At 38.0% G+C, this 23,815-nt stretch overlaps 1 protein-coding gene across 2 annotated transcripts in view; it reads left to right on the top strand.

Moving 5' to 3' along the window:
• The window catches only part of CTNNA2 (catenin alpha 2), a 522,290-nt gene that overhangs the window by 435,648 nt on the left and 62,827 nt on the right, over nucleotides 1-23,815 (top strand). For both annotated transcript variants that reach the window (XM_064448879.1, XM_064448880.1), the window contains exons 10-12: nucleotides 18,951-19,043; nucleotides 19,322-19,478; nucleotides 22,780-22,980. In XM_064448879.1, the coding sequence (XP_064304949.1) occupies nucleotides 18,951-19,043; nucleotides 19,322-19,478; nucleotides 22,780-22,980 (451 nt within the window). The remainder of the gene's footprint in view (nucleotides 1-18,950; nucleotides 19,044-19,321; nucleotides 19,479-22,779; nucleotides 22,981-23,815) is intronic.

Here is a 23,815-nt window from a genome sequence, read left to right on the forward strand (position 1 = left end):
TGTTGGAACTATTTTACTCGGTCCCCCTCATTTTTGCTTATTAATATATTCTTCATTTCCTTCATAAGCTGAACTGTGAAATTACCAGGGTTTTTTTTTCTAAACAGCTGATATACTCCATATAAAAGCCACCAGACTTTTCTGGAAAGACAAAAAATGATAATGTGTGAGTGTGGTGAAAAAAAAGTATAGATATTAAAGAAAATAAAATTGATCTTGACAGTGTATTTAAAGCATACAATGAGGGAAAAAATTGCTATAACAGAATGATATGATCTTGCTAATTTCTTGATGTAACTTTAGTTTTTTAAGGTGTTCAGTGAGCCACAGTTGGCCAGGAGAAAAGAAGCCATTGCAAGGAAACTATTTATAATGTTTGTTTCCACTGTTTGTCTTTCTTTTTACTTGGAAGTCAAGGGACTGAGATACATGATTTGAGATGGAAAGAAATCCTGTAGAGATGTATTTTACTTATGTTGAAGGAACAGATTATTTTTATTTAAAACAAAAGTAAGTTAATGTTATAGTGATCAGAAAAAGTATATATGTTAGTATTTCTAAACCCTGTAGCAGTTTAATGTGGTATCGTATACATAAAGTATCGCAGACATAAAGTATTATGTGTAATTACTCTCTTCAGTTAAACTCACTTTTGCTAACTGTTGGAGATGTACACCAATAAACAAACGCTGATAGTTTTCCTTTTTGACACATAAATGAATGGGTAGGATTGCTTCAGTTTTCAAGAACTAAAATTTCCTTGCATTAGCACTTTTAACTGCTTTAGCCTGAGTTTTACCAAAGGATGACTGTGTTTTATTTAAAACTCCTTTTGAAGGATGTTCTGAATTATGTGTAAGTGGTTGTATTTGGGTTCAGGCCAAAACCTTCTCGATTTTCACTGAATCTTAAAAATTTTTCTGCATGGTGTTAAAACTTCAGTACGAAGGTGGCAAGTACAAGTGCTTTGCAGCCTGGTGGTTTGGGCATCGTCTACAGAGGTTAAAGCTGTGGGTTTGGGCACCTTCAGGCAAAGAATGGAAACAGTCCTAGATGTCTAAAACTTAAATTATACTAAGATGGGGATATATTAACTATTCTTCCCGACATATTTCAAAATCAAGGAGACACCACTGCTGATGGGTAGGTAGGATGGGAGAGGATATACATTCTCACCTCCTGGAAAACCTTGTCAGCTGTGAGTCTTTGATACGGAGGTTTTTCCCTTGGTTCACTCATCTGTGCTGTGAGAGCAAAGCCAGCCTGAGCTTCTGTAAAGCTGGTTTCTTACAAATTGTTCTGAGAACTTGAAGCTAGTTTTCACTGCTAGTGCTGAATGAAAAACCTAAGTGTTCCTTTGGCCACAGAAAGCAATAGTAGCCTAGCTGAGATCTGAGAGCCTGAGTAAGAATAGTTTTCTAGATTTTGTTAAATAAATTGATCAAGCTGAAGAAAAATTAATCTCTTTTGGATATACAAATTTTAAATCAGCTATAGCAACCAAGTTTCAAATTTGTAATATTATAGACAGAAGCTGAGCCCTCGCTGGTCCTCCCTTCTGAACTTGCACAACCCTTCATAACCAGCATGACATTTTGAACTAACTCAGAAAAAATAATGTAGTGACAAAAAACTGACACTTATTGTCTCTGGTTCATCTTTGTCAGTACTTTTTTCATTACATACAGAAGATAAATTCCCTGTAATGCAAAGTTGAGACATCACTGATGAGTTAAAATGTTCCCCAAATTTAGATCAATTAATTACATATTATCTACCTTTTTACAGTGAACTTGAGGTTTTAGCTTGTTAAAGAAGAAAACTGCTTGATAGCAGCAGCTGTGCTATCAGTGAACATTAAGGAAGATTATTATCTTAGTTAATTTGAAAACAGCCTGGGTGCCAGCAGTCTAGAGAAGAAACCTCTACTCGCACAAATCCTCACAAATTGTTATCAAGTTTGATAAAATAGTTATTCTTTGGGTTGGGCAGGAATTCTTTTTTAATTGGCCTATCCACTGTGTAGGTTGTGTAAAGTGTTCCCTCAGAATTAGAGTGGAGAAAATAGGAGAGTTTGTGTAGTTATTTAGTAAACAAAGAGCTTAAATTCTGCTGAGTAAACACTAGACAGCTTATAAAAGGCAGACTTTTGGGGAGCTACTTGAAACCTGTGGTGTTAGTATTTGTTCTTCACCCACATTTAGGGAGCTCTATGGAAAGCCTATGGTCTGATATACTAGCTTTTTGTCTGGAAAACAAGCCCTTCACTCTGTGTGTGCTCATTAGGTTGGTGTTGTAGTTAGCTTTGCTTTTCTCTACTTTGACACCAGCATGGCAGGGACTAGCTACTCCTGCTCGCTGTCTGGTCCAGACATCCAAGGAACCATAAGGGTCTTGTGGAGGTGGGAGCACAGAATTGCAAGTAAGGATTGTCACCTTTTGCTATTATATAGTCACCTTGCATATACTGGGATTAATATCTGGAGAACTGGAAAGCAGAGAGTGCCATCCTTTGAAAAAACAACATTTATTAACAAAAAAAACCCAAAAACACACACACAAAAAAAACCCCAAAACCAAAGCAGTACTTCCCTGTAGGCCATTTGGGAATGTAAGAGTGAAGTTCAAATATGAAGAACAGCTCACTAAAGCCAATGAGTGATTCTGAAAATGGATAAAAATGCTTCAAAATACTTCGGAATCTTTTATGATAATACTGCAAGCTTGCACTGGCATATCTGGGCATCTTAATTCCAATTTGAACAGTGTTTCTGAGGAGAAAGAACTGTCACTTGAGCACTCTCAATGGTATATTTGGCTTTTGCCTGAAGACTGAAGGGTAGGCTTCAATTACACTGCGTAAATCCAGAGTAAGAACATGAATTCAGTCCAGTATGTCTAATTATACCAGTATAGATGAATGCAGTATCTGCCCTATTTTATAATTAGGGTTTTTCAAAAGAAGTTTTATTCTTAGCTGGAATGTTAGTTTGAACATCAGTGTCAAATGTCAGCTGGAGTGTTAAATGTTAGTTGGAGTGTCTGTTGTTTGAATTTGGGTTCCTTTAGTCCATGTAGATGAAACTAGCATTTCTCAGCCTGTTGAAAGAGTGTAGGATTTTTTTCCCTCCCATAAATCATGTGAATTCAAGTAGAACATTTAGACTTTCAACTTGACAGTGTTTGCGTTTAAGCCATTCTCTTGAAATGAGATCAAGATATTCTATGTAAATCACCTCTGTGCTTCGTTCTCAAATTGAATGCTTGCCTACACTGGGACTAACATGACATGAAAATCAGCTGTTCTTCTGTGAACTTTTAAAATGAGTAAAGTTGATCTTAAGTGCTCCAGTTGTTTTCTCAGCATATGTTCTATTCAAATATCCTCAGTGTGAGTCCATTTAGCATTATTTAGATTGGGTTTTGCCAGCTAAGAAAAGAAAATTTTGGAATTTGGGCCCTGATTGATAAACAGAAAAATATTTTTTCTTAAAATTCTTCATAATCAAGGAATTCTGAACAGCTGCATGAATATCTGTGCCTCTGTGTGTGATGCTGGTTTTTGTAATTTTAACTAAATGGTGAACATGCATCGCAGCCACCTATTCACAAACTAATTCAAAAGGCACTCTTGTGTTAGTACACAGTTCTGTACGATTTTACATTGTTTCCTGATGTGGTTCTTAAGACTACAGCGTAATGTTAATATAATAGGTAGCAGGTAATAGCTTACAGAATATTGGCTGTCATTCTCTCAGAAAAGATGGTTTCTCAGATGGGAACAGCCTAGGGTAGGTTATGTTTCCATTAACTCAGAAACTGAATTGGTTTCCTTGTGTTTATGCAAATAAACACGTTGAACAGCTGTTATCTTCAAACTACTGAGCTCATTTCTCCTGTCACTCATACAAACGTAAATCAGGATTAATTCTGCTGAAGCAGATGACCATATAATGCTAAATATACGGAAAGACGAGAATCAACGATTTGGTAGCAAACTGTAATTTTTAAAGAAAGACAGAGAAGAAAGGTAGTATTGAAAGCTTTTAGCACTGAAATGTTGCAACACATTGCGCTGCCGTTTGGGATTCGCTGTCCCTGGGACAAAACCCTGTGGTATGCTTGGTTCAGCTACACGCTGTCAGACCACTTGTGCCATTGCTTCCCCTGCCGTTTTAGCTGGCAGGAGGCTGTCATCATGGTAGCTGCCAAGGGGCTTAAAGAGCTAAAACAAAAAATTTAATGGGAAAAAGTAAGGATTGGAAAGAAAAAATTAAAAACAAAAAGAATCAGCTTCCTGACAGTGGAAAAAAATGTGTATATAACAGCTGAAGCAAGAAATACTCACCTGACTCCTTGGCTTATTGTTATTCTAGCTTCATTCTAATGCAGTTTCTTCCTGTTCAATATCAGTTTATAAAACTGTGTTACATGTTCACTGACCCCCGATAACTAAACAAATCCCAGTGTGCAGCTAGATGAATAAATTCCAGTTTGTAGTAGTGCAAATATGTGCTGATGGTTGTTGTTCAGCAAATTCATAATAAATTAACCATTAAAAAGATGCAGGTTAGAAGAATAAAAGAAAACAGGACCAATGTGTTTTCATAAAACATTGTTTATTATTTCTGGTAGCAATTATATATACTTTTTTTATATATAGACTACAACATGTTCTTTGGTCATCCAGTCATGTCTGCCTCATGCCAATGAAAGAAGAGTTTTCATGATCAATTGCCACATTCTATAGCTACCTGAAAGGAGGCTGTAGCGAGAGGGGTCGGTCTCTTCTCCCTAGTAACAAGCGATAGGACGAGAGGAAATGGCCTCAAGCTGCACCAGGGGAGGTTTAGGTTGGACATTAGGAAAAACTTCTTCACCAAAAGGGTTGTCAGGCCTTGGCACAGGCTGCCCGGGGAGGTGGTGGGGTCTCCATCCCTGGAGGTATTTAAAAGAAGGGTAGACATGGTGCTTGAGGATATGGTTTAGTGGTGGGCTTGGCAGTGACAGGTTAGCGGTTGGACTCGATGATCTTAAGGGTCTTTTCCAACCTTAATGATTCTATTATATGATTCTATGATTTAGGAAATCCTATTTAATTTACCTCTTTCTATACATGGACTGGTACTACAGAGACACTTCTGGAGTCCCGTAAACGTTTCTAGAATGTCATTGTACACATAGAGAAGTGCAAACAGAGCAACATTTACTACCATTTGTGTGTCGTTGGTGGATGGGTTGGGAAATTAATGTCAAAGCTACAATTTATTAACCAAAGAGTGTGTTATATGAGCCAAGTCTGGTGGAAATCACTAAGATATGCTGAAGTGGAAGAAAGCTGCTGTACATCAATTGGGGATCTTCAGCTTTGTCTCATGGGATGGATTGAATGAAAGGGCTTGGTCATTTTGTGTTAGAATTGGTGAGTTTTGTAGTACTACTTCAAAATTATGTCATTGAGTGAAATGTTGAATGTGAACTGTAGTTCTTTACTGTGCAAGTTCTTAATTGTTTTTGTTTATAGCTGCACTCGAACCCCCTTTGTCTCTTAGTCTCACACATACAGGTTAAAGAGTTTATATTTAAAACTTGCTAGCACCTTTTGATGTGTTCAGGGCTTCTCTTGGTATTTCTCCCTGTGAGAACAGGGACTAGTTTTCAAATACATAGAAATGAATTGACCATGTTACATTTAAAATAACATGACATAAGTAGTGATCAAAAATTTTATCATTATATTTGCGTTATTTGGGGAGTCTAAGATACTACAGACATCTTAGTAGAGCCAGCAATAACAGTGCGTGAAAACAGATCAGAGGAACCAGTATGTCACCTGCTCTGAAAATAACTTGTCAGAGAAAGAAAAATCCTTCAAAGATATGTTTTAATATTTTTCCCTTTGGTCTTCCAAGTGCATAAAGATATTGTAAGAACCTGGGTAATATGTGGAAATTTAATTTACAAGATAAATTGATTAGACTCAACCAATAATTTGTTGTGGTGGTGTTCCAAGCACAGAAATGCACATGCAAAAAAGACAGATGAAGGGATGTCAAAATTCCTGTTTGCTAAAAATGTCACCTACACTGATGTATGAAGCTTCTCCGTAGGTCCCATTTTAAGGTTTTTTTTAGTTTGTATTTTTCTGAAGGCACTGAAGTTCTGTGAATTTATTATAAGCATGTAAAGATAGTCCTAATGGATGCAAATAGCCTTACTGCTGTGCAGTAGATAAATGTTTTTTCCCTTGTTCTTTTCCATCACAAAGTCTAATAGCTGAGATGCAGATTTTAGCTAACAGTGAGTCTGCAAAGGAGAAACATGTAGAGGAAAGAAAAATGGTTTGCTTTCTTTTTTTTTTTTCCTTCTTGCTGTCATTACTCAATCTTTTCACATGTATTTGAATGGGCAGATTAGTGCACACTCGTTACAGTTGGTCTAGTAAATCTGACCTCGTCACACACTGTTGCTATTTGTTTTCCTTAATTAAATGTTTCATGTACAGGGATATAAAGCCGTACAAGTCATATCAGTGCACGCTGGTGAGACTAAGTGAAACAAACATCTGCCAGGAATGGTTTAGTTACAGCTGATCCCGCCTTCAGACAGGAGCATCATCTGTCAGGTTTCTTTTCGGCTCCAATTTCCATGACTCGAAGTAATATTATATGAATATTGGTGTAGTGAAATAGATGTTCCCGTGCTATCTAGTCTCCTAATGAAACTAATCAAACTTGGTCAGAATGTTCCCAACATTAAAAGAAACTTGATCTGCCTATTCCTAAAGACGACTACAGGGAGGTGTTATTCCTCACCTGCTCCACAGATAAGTAATCAATGGGTTAATAAAAAAAAAAGTAGTTAGCTTCCATCACCTTACCTAGACATATTCATGGGTGCAATTACTGCCTCGAAAAACGGCATGGAATGGGCCTGAGCAGAGACACAGTAATGCTCCATTTCGTTGTATGTCTCCCTGCATTCCCTACATTTTTTCAATTTTTTCCTGTTCCAGGGTGATATCTCAGATATCAGTCTAAAGACCAATCTTGGAAAACTGAATGATGACCTGTAACTTGATGAAGGGTAGCTTCCAAATCAACCCAGGGGCAAAAAATCTACTCCAATAATTCATTCGTTCACCTGTGGCTAATTTTAAAGGTGGTACACTGGAAAGTTCTTAGGGAAAGAAGAAACCAAAGTGCTGAGAAACTCCTCGGCTCAACCTAGGGTTTCCCATGTCCAGAGTGATATTAACAGTGTTGGCTTAAACATATCACAAAGGCCAGGAGTCTCTACAAAAGCATGCTAAACCATCTTCTTATTATAAATCTGTCTTCTTGTAACCAACACGGAACCCCACAGAAACACAGGAACGCTCCTGCTTCCTAGCTGAAGGTTTTTCAGACATGCAACACTTGCTGTAGTTTTGTAGGAAGAAGTAATATCTTTTATTAGAGAAGCAGTTCTCTAAACACTGGATGTTATGAATCCTGTTTAGAGATCTGTATTTTGTGGTCAAATGTATTTTGTGGTTAATCCAGCTGCAGCTTTTCCTAGGGAATTTATTAAATCTCTCACCTACTCGAATTCCTCAGTGTGGGCTACCAGGTAAACTCATTCCTCAGTGCGGCGTTAAGAGGCTAATAACGTTTGTGTCATCAAAACAGTTGCCTGTTTTCATTGAAATGTTAGGAATTTAATTTTCACTGAGGCACAGACTTATGTTACTTTGAATTAAATTAATCAAAAGCTTAAAAAAATTGTTAAGAGGCACTGGTGGAGAGATTCTGCAGCTTTATCATGGACACACTGGCCGTAGACTTCGAGCTAGCAGTTTACAAAGGAGCCCAAATGCATACTGCTATTGCCATTAAGTCTAAGAGCAGAGACAATGGACTTAATATACTGCTCTCCGCACGCTGAGAGGACCATAAATCAGAGCACACTGAATTAAAGATCTCTGCCTGCAGTCCGATTTAGAATTTTGATGTCAGTTTTGATTTCTTGGATATATGTTTGTTCCCATTTTATGTTTAATGCTAAAAGTCACGTGAAGAGTTCTTGATATAAAAGCTCATTATTAAAAACTATTTGCGTGTGAGCTGCATTCATATGACGATACCTTTTTTTTTTTTGAGGAGTCGAAGAATAAGCCAGAAACAGCAGTCTAATACACAAGAAATAATCCTAGGTTTGTTAAAATTGTTTTGGATATTTATGAGCTAATGATGAGCCTTTGAAAAGGTAATCAGCTTTCAGGCATGGAACTGCAAATGTGTGAGAACTGGGATAAAATGTAAGACTGAGTCAGAATGTAAAAAATTTTAATTAAATAAACCATATGATTGAGTTTACAACTAAGATGAAAATTACCACATTTTTATTAGTACTATAACAGGAACAAAATTCCCATAAGCGTGCAGTCTTAAATTAAGAGAAAATATAAATTGAGGATATGAATTCCAACACAATGAGTAATTAATATCACCTTTTTTTAAAAAATGTGTGACCGTTTCAGAAGAGGAGGAAGAACTAAATATAAATGCAGTTTTTCTCACCTCATTGGCCTTTACTTACTTGTAAGAACAGATTGAGATATAAGGTTTCTCAGTGTCATCTCTTTTGCCCGCATCTTTTTAACAGATATGAGAGACACCGTGTGTTATATAGATGAGGTAGTTTAAGCTAAAACCCTGCTAAGGATTATGTTTACAGTCAGAAAAGGTGGATGGATGTGTGCAAGTGCTCAGGTCTGTGTCTTGGCTGTGGTTAGCTTACTGGTATAAATGCAGCTGCTGTTAAACGACTGTAACTCATGTCTGTTTCTGATCATACAAAAAGTATGGATGTACAGTGACAGCACAAAAAGGGAGGAGTAACTGGCTGGCTGGTTTCTTATAATACACAAATGAGAAAATACCTCTTATATCCACGTATTGGGTTTTTGTTAAATACTCTGGGTCTTTGTTTCTCGGTGTCAGACGCTCATATTGTAAAAATCATTGTCATAAATATGACTTTTCCAAGAGAAAAGAGGATGTATAAGCAGGAAAAAAGGCTACTAGAGCAGATGAGTAAATTAAATGATATTTCGATCCAATATGAGCTCTTTCCCTGCCAGGGTTAAAGCGTACTGACAGGAGGAATAGAAAAGGGAACATCTAGTTCTGTTGCCTTGTCTACACATTCTGGTTCTGGGCAGATGACACAGTTTTGCATTACTGTTGAACCATTACTAAATTATTGTAAAAACATTTTATAGACTATTATTGCACAAAAATTGGACACGTAAAATCAACCTTTCTCTGAATGTGACTTTGCAAACTTTTAAAATATTACTCTAAATAAAATCTCTTCACTCACCCCTATGAAGGCAATCAAGGTATTTTAAAAGATTTTGTCGGTAAGCAAGGGAACTAATGAGTTCTGATTTCTTAAAAATAAATTTGCATTCTACGTGTCATTATAATCTCAGATTTCTTTCACACTAGCAATCTTTCTTCTCATGCAATCCTACTCTTTTTCTCCAGTCCTTATGACGGTGTATCACAGTTTCTGCTTTTGCAGTGTCTCCAGTTTCCATCTATGCCCGTATTCTTTCATCCCCATTAACTTCCTCATCTTCTCTTCAAAGCCTCCTTTGATGGCAGTAAAATGCAGCATGAGCTGTGGCTGAATAAGTGTTTGTGCTGACCCGGGATTCCAGGCTGTCAGATAGGCCAAATAAAGCAAAAAGCTGAATTCTCCCCCAGTGGGACCGGTCACAAATCTTAACCTTGCCTCAAAGGCAGGGTCATGGACGAAGCACAAGTGCTAGAGATACATATCCCCCTAATGATAATAAAGTAATAGCTACACAGCTAGCAATGCAGGATAACAGAGCGACTACTCCTGCATACCCAATTTTCAGGTTTTCGTGTGAACAGCTAGTTGCTTTTGTTGGATGCTTATATAGAATTTCAAGATGTCCCACCTGTGCTATCAAACACTAGCAGCTGTAATAGATTGTTATACAAATCTTTATCTGCTCAACTTCAGCCCTAAAATGGGTTCCATCTAACTTGCAAGTTACGTTTCTTTAGGGATCGGTAATTATAATTTCTGATTTGTTTATACCCTGGGGTGTCTGATATCACACTGTGTTAATGTCTTCAAAGCTTCTGTTGCTATCGTGAACTTTTCTGAGTTCCTACCACAACCCTCTGTTTTTCTTCAACAACTGTCAAAATATAGCTTCCTAATAATATAGCTAATGTTTGATTATCACAGCCTAGTCAGGCACGCATCCCTCTTCTAAGGTCACTGAATACTTTGCCAAAATAGTCGGCTGTTATTAGATAGATGGATTGCTTTGATAACTACTTGCTATTAATCTCTATTAATTATAGCACTGCCAGGGGTATGTTGTCAAAATTGCTTTATGGGATCAACTCATACACGTAGTCTTGTAAATCTTGTTTCCATAGGACACCAACTGCCCTCTCACCCCTTGAGTATTTCAGTATATGTTGATCATAATTCATTATAAGTTTTCATAGCAGTGGCTTTGATTGCAGATTAACCAGAAAGGATTAATACACAAACACCCTGAATTTCTTCCTCATTTGTTGGTATACCAAAACAAGAAATTCTTTCGGCCTTTTTGCATGCTTTGAAGCATAAAAGTTGCTGTTGATTAAAGGTTCTGTTGTCTGACATTTCAGAGATGTTGCTCTAAGTTTTGGTGTTCCTCTGTGTTCTCCCTTCACTGTTTTTTCAGTATGAATAGACCAGGTATGGAAGAATGGTGTAAGAAAGCCTTTACCTATTGTCAAATTAAATAGAAAAGTAACCTGATCCTCCTAACAGAGGTAAAAGAGCACTGAGATGGGTCACTGGTCTCCGACCTATGCGGAAGGAATTCTTGTAGTTGGACATTTTGCATTTGCTTTCTGTGAAAGGAAGAAAATAAATGTGTACCATTGCAATGTAGAATGCATTTATGTCTGTAACTTAGGAGATCAGTAAATCAAATTAATCAATTACAGCTATCCTACCTAGGCTCAGCAGTTGTGTTATAACTATGTGGCGTAGAACAGGATACCTGCTTCATGGCCCACCTGAATAGATGGACAGCAGAGAACAGATCCCCTATGCCTTTATAGGCTGCTTTCTTGTAGGAGAAAGACGTGCTGCGTTTCATCAGTGCAATGCTACATTACTCAAGACCAATTAAAATTAAAGCAGTAATCTTAATCGTAATTGTGTTCTTGAGACTATGTCCTACTCTTCTTCTTCGTTTACTACAGTTGTTTGTTGTTTCTTTCCTTGGCAGTGGATGCACATACACAGAGAGAAAAATCGGAAATCACATCAATATAGTGGGTAAATCATTAAAGGGAGATGCCCCATACGTCTGAAGCTGAGGGCCCCGCTGCACTTCCCAAATCCAGTGGGAGTGAACCCCAGGAGAGAAGCCCTTTTCTGCTGTACTCATCTCCCTCCCTGCCGGCCAGCTGGGACATATATGGCTTCCCCAATGCTACTGTATTCCAGCTGAACACCTCAGAAACACACTTATGAGAATGAGAGAGAATCATCTGTAATTCCTAAGGGAGTTTTCTGTCAAAGCAGAAAACATTTCTATTGATTTCAGCTCTGAGAATTAACATCTGCACGCACTTTTCTAAAGTCCTTGAGCACAGAACCCCTAACAGATGTATGCCTAGACTTTTAATTGTGGGTTCGGGTCTTCATGTATGGTAGCTGGAGCAGCTCTGAGCCAATTTATTCCAGCTGAGAACACAGGCTGATAGTTCTGGGCAGTGCTCCACTCTAAGTGCCCAACAGCATTGCTTGAATAATTTTACAAATGAAACTTAAGAGGTTTCCAGAATTATTTGTCTCAGACGTAAATTGGACAAATGCTCTGAAACAGTCACCTGCCTTTTCTATAATCAATTTGCTTTCCCCCATTTTTGACAGGGAATGCTTGGGCTGACCCCGCTGAGAAATCAGTGACCTGGAAAGTTGGTCTAAAATCTCAGAATCACATTAGCATCATACTCCTCTTGTTTTAGCAGGTCTTTGGACCACAGTAGGGGGTTGCTTGTGCTTGCCATCAGGCATATTTATCGCAGTTGGGATTCATCATTGTGGTGTAGAAACTTGACCTGTTTCAGGAAGAAAGAGTTGTATGGTCAAATTCCATGTAGAAAGACAGAGGAAAAAAAGAGTCAGTATTTACTCCTGGTTAATATATTTTTTCTATTCATATCTAAAATAATTTTTGTTGTCTAATATTAAAAGTAAAGGATCAGACATAACACAATACCCTTTTATTCCTTAATGGCAGCACTATAATTGATTATGAACCAGTGTGTGGGGGGGGGGGTTTGTTATGAAAGTAGTGAAGTAGAAGGATTTTTCAAGGTGTATCATTTTTGATGTCACTTCTATCCCATCCTATAGGCAATAATCAAGACATGTACCAGAATGGTCCTAGAAATGGAGGAGATTCAGGTTGCGTTAACAACACTTCACTGGAATTGTCTGAAGCTGGGATTTTTCCATTTTGAATTAAGCTTTCAGTACACATGAGGCTTCTAACACTTAATTTTCTTTCAAAAATCTCAGTCCAAGCCCCACTAAATTTATTCAAGTCAGAGTTACTTTGAACTTTACCAGAAGCAGAAATCTCTTAAGGCTCTTTCATCTAAATCTGATATGGAGGAAGTCTCAAGGGAGTTTGAGTGAGTGGAAAAGCCTTATTCCTGTAGTATGAGTGAATATGCTATTGACCTTTTGAGAAGTGAAGGAGTTTTTCATAAGTTCAGTGGGCAGCATATAGGGCATGAAATAAAACGTTCAACTGTTGTGCTTAAAATTCTCTGTTAGCTTTCTAATGCCGTGCTGTTACCAACCTGCTCAGATACGTACAGAGTTTTGTAAATGCCCGAGCAGTTTATATTAAATATGTTCAGGGTTGGGTATTTAAAAATTTTCAGAGCAAGCGTCAAACTCAGTAAGCGAGATCATTAGTAATTTACAAAAGAAATGCCTTTTTTACTGCTGTGCATGTAATTAGTTTTTTTTTAAAGACGCGAATGTACGCACATGTAAACAACTTAAAAATACGTCTCTCATTTAGATAAGACTACGTGACCGGTTAATATAAATGAGGGACAACTGGCAATGTTATCAAGTTTGAGGTGCCCCCCATGCCGTATGGAATAGGTACTGAGAAAGACACCACAGCCTAATATTTTCGTGGTAGTACAAATTGGCACTGCAGTGCATGACAAGGAAGAGGAATCTGCTGCAATATGTCCTCTCAGTGACATTTTGATTTTTGGCACTTGCTTGTGTATGTGCAAAAACATCCCGCCTGGTGATAAACAGAGTTTTGCTCAGAATGTTTGAGTGAATAGAGAGAGGATGAATAATTGGAAGATCTTGGGTAACTTAGCTTCAACTCTGTGCTCTCCTTTAGAAAAAATCCCTTCGTTTTGGCTCCATTAATACCACTGGCTGCCTGCAGCAGTACCAACGTCAATATATGTCAAAATTTTGAAGGTTTCAGAGATTGTATCAATATCTGGATAAATTACTACGTGGATGGATAAATAGTTACAGTCAAGACACCACAGTTCAGCAAGTTACCACGCATCAGCTGAAGCATGGTAACTAGTTATTTGCTTGGCTTTAGTCCACTGTGAACGTTATAGAAGACTCTTCCTTAAACCGCCTTTAGCTCAAGTTATTAAACTCAGAAAATTTGAGTTTCTCAAATGTGTGGTGTAGACAGATAAGTTTGATGGTGTCTTGGGTTTGTTTAGGACATTCTGTATTTTCCTAAAAAAAATAATTACTTGCTGTAAATTTCCATCTTCCTAATATTTCCATCAGTTAATTACAGTGAAAAAAATAAATTACATAAATGAAAAAAGACATATATCAAAAGTAAAAAAACCTTATTTATAAATAATACAAAAAACTAAGCTATAAATAGATTGCATTCTCTACCTTAGAATGGTTAAATGGTTGGGGAAGCTGAATAGAGCTTTTTTGTATCATTTCTTCTCTGCAACTTATGGTGGAATAAAAGAATAAAAGAAAAAAGATAGAATACATACATTAGCTGCAATATTCTGCAGCCTTCGTGTTGCTATTGCTCCTTTGCTATAGCATATACTTCTCCCTTTTTTACATTTTTGCTCTAAGCAATAGACCTTGGACTTTTTCACGTACATTAAATTCATTAATACATTAAATTCAGAGTGGTCTTTGAATTAAAGTTTGAAGCAGAGGACAATACATTTCGATTGTCATAATTACCTTTAATGGTAAAAAGATCTCAAGTCAAAATTGGAAAAAAGTCTAGTTTAAAAGCACAACAAAAGGTAACTGCACCTGATTTTCATCGGTGTAAAAAGAAAGTAAATTGGTGTGAAAGACCTTTGATTACTTTGGTAACTTGGAGTGCAGTTTCCTGGCAGAAATAAAGTTTTTCTGTTCTAGGTAGGATGCACGGCAAAAGCAATGAGAAAACGCTAATCCACGCTTCAGTTGCTAGCTAGTGAAAAACTAGTGCAGGCGATGCCTAGCCGTACAGCACTTACACATCCAGCTGCCATATAAGGGTATCTTTAGAATAAATCCTGTCCTTGCTATGTCCTTTCAACAACAGTAATAAAAACTGGCATTAGAAACAAGCCCCTTCCCTACCCCCATCCGCTCTACAGCAGAAAACTGCATGAGGCTGAAATGCAACCAAATGCATGCACATACGTTTTATTGGGACTGATCCTGCATATATTTTGAATAATTGAAACTGGTGGAACTATTTGCATGGTTAAAGATGGATACCTAGCAAGCCACAGAATTGCATCTTGGGCTACCGGTGCCAGAGATAGGAAATTAATATGAAGGAGTTGGTACGTGCTTTTTCACCTCCCCAGTTATAGGATTGGTTCAGTGGCTTTGGTGATTGCAGGAAAATACAGCATCCCTGCAGCTGGAGTGTTTATTTTCTTGCTCGTTACTTTTCCGTGCTCTTGCAGGACAGGTTGAAGGTGTTTAGCAATTGTTTTGATGGTATAAGAGTAGCTTAGCAGACCTGAAATTCCGGACAATAATGTTTATCCACACAGCAGTTTCACTGTTATTAAGTTCCCCGTGCATTTTGAGGATGATTCACAGTCCATTGATTTTGGTATTTAAAATGTATACATTCATATAAATCCTCTTCAGACATTTCACATTGATCTTAATACGAACTTAAGTTCTGCTTAGGCAATCAGTGAATTCAGTATATTCAAGGAACTTAATAAACAGGAAAAAAATTAATTTCCTGGTTACTTCCACAGCCTCTCATGAAATCTCCTCTTCAGTGCTTTAGTGGAGACAGAGCACTTGAAGCATAAAGGTAAAGGCTGTCAAATCAAAGTCTTGGCAGATTGGCAGCTACGATAACATCCAGGCTTTTCATTTCCCTTTCCAAGCTCTCTGCTCCATCCAACTCGGGAGTGGCATATTAAACCAATTCCCAACCTTGAAGAACCTGGTTTCTTCACAATACATGTATTAAATATGCACATGCAAAACAAGTTAGAAAGCAGCATTAAACCCTCTTTTATTTCAGTAATACCTTTTTCAACAATTGTCAGGGCTAGCTGTAATCTAAGTTTAAATAATAAACTAGGTACGTCTGGAGGATGAGATAGTCAACCAAGGACCTGAAACACTCTCTGGAAGTGCCTTTCTCCTTTCATCCATTATCCAGAGACATCAGTTTGGCACCTAACCAGTGTGTCTCAGCTAAGTGGAGTGGAATTGGGTCTAATCTTTTTTGGTCATAGTTTCAGGTAGGAAAAATATCTGAAGTTGCTGAATTTAGAGTAGACTAAAGCATGTTGAATTACCTCACAGTTGCTGTTGACTAAAAGCATGCATATGCACCTTGCTGTGTCAAGAATCTTAACTGATGGTCACTTGATTGTGTATTGGATAACAAAGTCAATCAAAATAATTAAATAGGGTCATAGCTGGTGATTGAGTGCACTTAAAACTTGTACTGTTTCACAGATCCGTGCTCACATGACAGCACTGAAATGCAGGATTTTGCAAGTAATATCTATTTCTTGCCATGTTTTAAAAATAAGTTTTGGGTAAAGTCATAGTATTTTCGATTTGTAGTGCTAAATTCAATTTCATCCAGATTGCATCTACCTTTGTAGGATTTGCTTATCGCTGCTTATTTGACATAATCAGATCTTCCCATGGTACAGGCTGGCGTACTCTGCTGAATTGTGAAAGCAGTATTGCTTTCTGGCTGCTGATGGTACAGGACTGCATTTATGCAAGACTTGAAATATACCACAGAAACTATTTAAATTAGGATTATATGTGATATGTATCATAACAGATAACTGTAATGCTCTTTTGATGCATATTTAATGTCGCCATAGATTACATTTGTACTCCTTATGTATCGATAGTAACAGCCGAAGCCATGTACTGGACTCTTATTTTACAAAAAAGGAGAAAAAGTTTCTTCTGGGTTTGTTCAGCCTTGAGAAAAGGAGGCTCAGAGGGGATCTCATCCCCATGTACCAGTACTTAAGGGGCAGCTACAAGGAAGATGGAGACTCCCTTTTTACAAGGAGTGCCATGGAGAGGACAAGGGGGGATGGACACAAGTTGCTCTTGGGGAGATTCCAATTGGACACCAGAGGGACATTTTTCACGATGAGGACAGTCACCGTTGGAATAACCTCCCCAGGGAAGGGGTTGGCTCGGCCACGTTGGGCACCTTCAAGAGTCGCCTGGACAGGGAGCTGGGCCATCTTGTCTAGACTGCGCTCTTCCTAGAAAGGTTGGACTAGGTGATCCCTGAGGTCCCTTCCAACCTGGGGTTCTGTGATTCTGTGGTTATATCTGTATCCTTCTTTGGAAAACTAGGGTGCTTTGCAGTATCCAATTATTACCTCATCAGATTCTGTTGAAAGAGTAATTAACAGACACAGAGAAGACATACGTTTTATTTTCACTGATTTTTTCTGAGATCTCGTCCAAGAGAACTCAAAGACCTGCTTAATACTTTGATTGGTGTTTCATGACACCCAGCCCCTTTCAGTCACATATCTCACTGCTATCTGAGAAAAAGTAAGATATATGGTCTAGCCTCAGGACAGAATTTCATCATGATCATCACAAAATGAAATGGCAATCTGAAAAAGCACTTATGTAAAATACAGAAGATATCTTTTGGTGAACGTAATACCATTTGCTAGTTTTTAAGGTCTGTAATTTCCATTCATGTTACTGCATTCTAATTATTAACCTGCTTAGCTTTTGTTTCTCATGAAGATTAAAGTGGTCTGTTTGATGTGTGCAAAGAAGTGACTACAGAAAATGGTAAATTAATTGGAAGATGTCAGCCTAGGAGAATGTTTTTGACATGAGTGCTGTAAGGCTGTTAACAAACAGACTAACTCATTTGTCTCACCATGAAATCAAAATAAACATCACAACATTATGATAAAATCTTGACTAGGAAATGCCTGCAAGACTCTTTGAAGCCTTAGGTTCTTTTCTTCCCAGGGCTTTGGCACCGTGATATATGCAAACCACGTTCTACATGACTGTGAAGTGAAATAGGTTCTATGCAGAACAGATGGGCCTGGGCTAACGTGGCAATGTGCACTGGAGACGAGAACAGATTAATACCACAAGGGGAGACTGGAGGAAAATTGGAAAGATGGGGGTATTTGAACGAATTCATGAATCATTTCCAACTGATAGTTATGCCTTCAGGCACAGTGAATAATATCAAGGAAGCATATTTAAAATTTTATAAGTTTGTTTTAATGCAGATTAGAATTAAGAGCCATACTTTTGGATGATTTAAAAAAATATCTTGTATTCCCCCCTCACAGAATGTACCTCTGGGATTTAAATATTACTGATGAGCTTAGTTACGTACACTGTGACATGAAATGCTGCTTGGAAAACCCATGGCAGATTCGTGGACTTCACACAAAGCTTTTAGGAATGGATTTTTTGCAAGAAGCACTGCATGAGCTGGGAGAACATGCTCTGCCACTTGCATCCAAGCCACAGAGAGGCAGCTCTCAGGTGTCTGGAGGCATGGTCTGACTGCTAGACCTCATTCAGGTGTCTCTCTAAGTCTCCCCTGTCTTCATCTTATCCAAACAGCCTTCATTCTTCTAAGGTTCAGACTTCCCAAAGCTGCTCCAGAGCAAGTACATGTAGGTACCTATGTCTTTGAATGAGATCTTCAAGCATCCGTTACAGAATGAGGCTTTCAACAGAGACATTTCACATGACCAAGTTATAATACTCTTGCTAACGGACATTTTAGTCTAGGGCAGGCAATCACACAGAAATAAAGAGGTCCACCTGAGAATTAAAACGATATTAACGTGCATAAAACATTCAGGATCTGAAACAATGAAGACACTTGAGAAATATGTAACTTCCCAGTATCAGTGAAGGCATCAGCTGATGGGTGGAAAAGACAACTCCATGTGCTAGGACATCAAAGATTCTTTATTTTGCAAAGCTCATTTTGGAAGAGCCTGATTACTAGTACTCATAGTAGACATGGTTAATAAAAGGAAAAAGAAACTGTGAGGGAAGGAAAAGTAGAGATAATTGTCTGGATGCTCTACATGCTCTATATGACTTCTCAGGAGATTATTTTTAAGCTATAGAGGAGGATGTAAAGCACTTGAGAGTGAGGGAAGATTTTGGAAAAATCTTATGAAGATGTCTAGTTCAGTTTGCTCATAAGGATATAATCTACATGGGTTTCTGTTCACCAGCACAGAAGATGCTGTATCATTACTCCTTCTTTCTAGGCAACACTCAATAAAAGGAGAGAAATGTATAAAATGGCCCGCTTTGACTAAAACTTGATTCTCATTCTGCTGATGTCGTTGCAGGTTGCAAATCTGGCCTGTTCAATCTCGAATAATGAAGAAGGTGTGAAGCTAGTCCGTATGGCAGCAACACAGATTGATAGTCTGTGCCCACAGGTAAGTAAGATTCATCCTAAAAAGCACTTGAGGACTCTTTTGGCATTAAAAAGGATCACCTGAGACAGGGAAAACAGCCTAGATGAAGACTATAGTCTTTCCTTTGTTGTTACATCATTGCCTCTTTTCCATGAACTGTGAAAAATACATTCATATCTTCAGACCTGCATATCGAGTGCAGTCTAATGCTGTGTTTTTAACACTGTCCATAATCTACTTGTGCTTTCCCTATTGAAAAAATTTTGCCACTCTTCATAATAAATAATTTTGAATAACAGGTAATAAATGCTGCGCTCACGTTGGCTGCCAGGCCCCAGAGCAAAGTAGCACAGGACAACATGGACGTCTTTAAAGATCAGTGGGAGAAACAAGTGCGAGTTCTCACTGAAGCTGTCGATGACATCACTTCGGTGGATGATTTCCTCTCTGTTTCAGGTACTGGGATCAAGGGACTCTTCTAAAAATATACTCCTAAATTAAATTAATGATTCAGAGCAGAGAAAAACTATAATTACTAAAGCATCATTAGTCCATTAGTCTGTCCCTATTGGAATGCTGATCTTCTACACTCAGTAGGAGCAACCAAGCCATGCCAATTAATCCCTGGTAGCAAAGGCTAGGTTTTCATCTCCCAGAAAATAGCATGCTTTTTGTGCTTCTATTTCTAGAGAAGTTTTGTTTCAGCTCAGGCACAAAGTAGGATTTTGGCCACCTTTTGAAAACATATTCCAGACCTGTGACAGGCTGACAGTATTTATAAAAATTGTTAAAGTCCGTGTACAGTTGTAGGCAAGAGGAGGAAAGATGAACTTTCCTTACTCTATCTTGTAGCTTTACTCAGATCAGCTGTGTCTGAACAGTGGGGCAGATGTACCGTAGGGTCCCGGCTCCCTGATCATCTGTACCAGGTTACCAGGCCCTGAGGAGGGATAGGAAGAAGGGAAATAGGCAGAGGTTGCATATGAGTCCCATCTAGATGTGTTGTCAGGACATGACCAGTGTGTACATTTCCAGAGAGCTGGGAAGCACTTCTGGGTCCCAGGGGCATTGGTGTAGCAATGCAACCAGCCAGAGAGTAGTAGCAAAGTAGTATAAGAAACAGCAAATCTTTGCATGTCTCTGACCTCTCTAGGAACGGTTACCATGCAAAACAAGCTCTTCTATGAAAATAGACAAAATTTCTTAGTCCTTACATGCAGAAGGGATGGAGAAGAGAAGAACATTGGCTCTTTGGGTCATGGTCTTTTCTGCATCCTCCTTGTACAATGCTACAGCTTGTGGCAGAGTGTATTGTTATAATACAGCCATACACAATGAATACTGTAATTGCGAAGTGCTGCATGTCTTGGGTTAATTGTCTGCTGTACAAAACTCATTTTGCTATTACGGTTTGAAAGAAGTGAATTTCATTGCTGTGAATAAAGACTTAGAGTCTGCCAAGTCTGCTTAGTTTAATATCACAGAAGAGCCAAACCTCAGGAGATAGCTTGGCCTTAATTTTATATTTCATTCTACATTCTTTTCCTTGATGCTTCCTATATTCCCTAATAAAAGTTTAAGATGCTTGTGGAAAAAAAATATCCTTTTAAAAAATCCTTTCTTTCCTCTTTAGCCCTGCCCTTTGTTTAGTTTGGTTGTATCCCAATGTTATTAGTAACAGGGAAATGGTTTGGTTTAGTATAATTACACTCCACTGTTCAACACCACTGCTAGAGTGTTTACTGCAAGCCATGACAACAAAATGAAAGTTAACTCTCACAGTAAAAGGGTACTTCAGAATCTGGTAGCACACAGATTTTTATTTGAGATTTGAAGGCGGCAAACACTTTTCAACAGACCTAGTTCTACAGCGAAAGGGCAGACCAAGCTGTAAACCGCAGACCCAGTCCAGAAGCCAAAGAGATGGCAAACTTGCTTAAATCGCCATTTGGTTATTTTCACTCCAAGCACTTGCATCCATAAAAACCAGATGTTATTTGAACAGAATACATTTTTGTTTTTTGTTTTTCTCAAATAATATTTTCTTCCAACATAGTCTTGAATTAGATCCAAACTTTCCAAGGCAGCTGAGAAGCAGTCTTCTCTTGGGTTTAGATTTTTTCCTAAAGCTGTCCATAGGCATCCCTATTAAAGATGAGAAAACATCTCATGTATCCAGAAAGCCTGTTGCTGCTAGCTGTAAGCTTGGAAGCCTCAGCTTACACAAGGTAGTTTTAATTTTGGATGTTAAACCAGTGAAGCATTCAAAATGGGTTAGTGTCTGATTAAACATACTTCATGAAATGACACCTCCTCCTCTTCATATTGAGTTTCACATTTGATGGCATGTTTTATTAATACGGTGGCTACCAAAAGAAGGTTGACCATAATTTTAATCAGTTAGTTTATTTTATTCAAATCCATATAACATTTTGTGTTGGGCAAAATCTGGCTATACCACGGTAAAAAAAATTGATGATGGTGAGGAGGAAATAGTGAAGAAATACTTTAGCAAAGCAATGTTTTTTAAATGTGGATAGACAGTCTTTTAAACAAAGAATTTTGCCTTGCCTCTGATTCACAGCTCAGGGGACTTTCAGTTTGCATTCAGAGTCATTACAGTTTAAAATTCAACATCGTGTAAAACATTTCTGAAACCCTCAAATGATCCAACCTTGGGATTTTTACCAGGGAAGATTAGTGCATCGTTCTATTTTTGTGGCCAAAGATAATTAACAAAAAGCAGTTGGTGAACTGATTGCTTCTGTTTTATTTATTGCTACTACAAATAATGGCATTTCGTTTTCAGTTTAGTGGTGTCTGTAGCAGAAAAGTAAATTGTTCTTTAGAGCCACTGAGTTTCTCAGAGTGCGTTTGTTCAAATACGAAATTCAGTCATAGTTTTATTACTGAAATATTTTTAACTGCGCTGGCTGCAGGGAAATAATGTCTGACCTAGTCAAAATCTGCTTCATCCTTTCACATTATCTGTATGTGAGAATACTACATAAACTATCATACCACACCAGGTGAGAGAAGAAGGCCTGACTCTAAGCCGAGAAGTAACGCTGCAGCTCCCAAGGTTTCAGTAAAGCTACTTGATATTACATCATGTGAGCAGACTCACCGGTGTCTACTCTTACTTCAGAACCTGCACAGTCACGTATAATTGTACTGTGTCATGAAAAATTCACAGCTTTATCTCTGGCATAGATGGAGTAAAGGAGGTGAACTGCTCGTGCGCAGGCTCCTTTTATCTACAAAGGCCGTTTGCTGTTGTCTTTTCAAAATGATTTATTCTCTTTTCTAACTTATTTAAGCACAAATAAACCAAACGTATTAAACGTTTATGGGAATGTGCAAATCCATCTTCAGAGAAGTGCCCAATTGTTTATTAGATCATCTGCACAATATTTGACCATTTTCCTTTTTGCATTGGTTTTTATTACACTTTCATTATAATAAAATTCAGTGTGATGTTTGAAATTAATGTGACTGTTTTTCAAAGAATTACAGGTTGAGACTCACAGTATAGATGAAAGGACATAGCCCACTCCCCTTCAGAGATAAATATCACACTCGGGATTTTTACTATTATGTGGCAAAGCATCACGGAACGGTATTTGTTTTGCAGACCTGGATAAGGACAGATACCGTTTTTAATGTCCATTCATTTGCCGTTTACCCAAATCAGTAAGCTTTGCTATGGGAAAGAACAAAATGAAATGAGCCTTATTTTTTTTTTTCTACATTCCAGAAAATCATATTCTGGAAGATGTGAATAAGTGTGTGATTGCTCTCCAAGAGGGGGATGTCGATACACTGGACAGAACTGCGGGTGCCATCCGAGGCCGTGCAGCCAGAGTTATTCACATCATTAATGCAGAGATGGAAAACTATGAAACTGGAGTTTATACTGAGAAGGTACTGGAAGCTACCAAGCTGCTCTCTGAAACTGGTAAGCTTGCTTGAAATACTGTTCAGTATTAAGTCAGTTAAAACTTTCAGTTAGTTCTCTGAAATCCGTAGCTCAGAGGGGAACCTGTGCTTGAAATGAGATATAAACAAACAAGTTAATGACCGTGATTTTTTTTTTTTTTATTCTCTACTCAATGCCACTGCAGAAGTCATATTGACAAGAGCCATATAAGAGATTCAGTAACCCATCAAGGCTAGTCTACTTCATCAAAGTTTCAATGATTTGAGTAAATAATACCCAGCCTTTCTGAGTCAGTTGATTATGTATTATGTGTCTCTAGAAAATCATTACAAACATTACTCTGTGGTCTGTGCAGGCGGATGTACTTGTGGGTGACTGAAGTTGTGTTTCTAAACAAAACAATTTTTCATTGAAAATACATTTGAGCAACTGAAAATATATTACCTGATTGAAAAAAATATAAAAGTCTGCTAGATTATATAAAATACATAGATTATATAAAAGTATAAAGTCTGCTAGATGGGTAGACTGGGAAAAAACACTGATTTTTTTTTTAACCTGTTTCTGCCTTCACAGAGCAGGGGTTGGATTCATCTAAGTGTAGGTGATTACATCTAAGCTGGTCATTTTAGACTCCTTTATACTCTGTATTATCTGTGGCGGTGTGTGTCTGAATTGTTCAGTGCTGGCAGTACTATCAAGTGCTTTCATCTCTAAAGCAGTGGTCTACTTTTCTTCAGATGAATCATGCTTTGAATTTCATTGCCTTTACAGACTGGGTCTCCACTCGCTGTACAAGTGACCAGCTATGATATAGGTGCACGTAGTGTAGATGTCTGAAAATGTCTGAGCT

The sequence above is a fragment of the Phalacrocorax carbo genome, chromosome 4 (genome assembly GCF_963921805.1).
Source record: "Phalacrocorax carbo chromosome 4, bPhaCar2.1, whole genome shotgun sequence".
In the NCBI taxonomy this organism is placed as follows: Eukaryota; Metazoa; Chordata; class Aves; order Suliformes; family Phalacrocoracidae; genus Phalacrocorax; species Phalacrocorax carbo.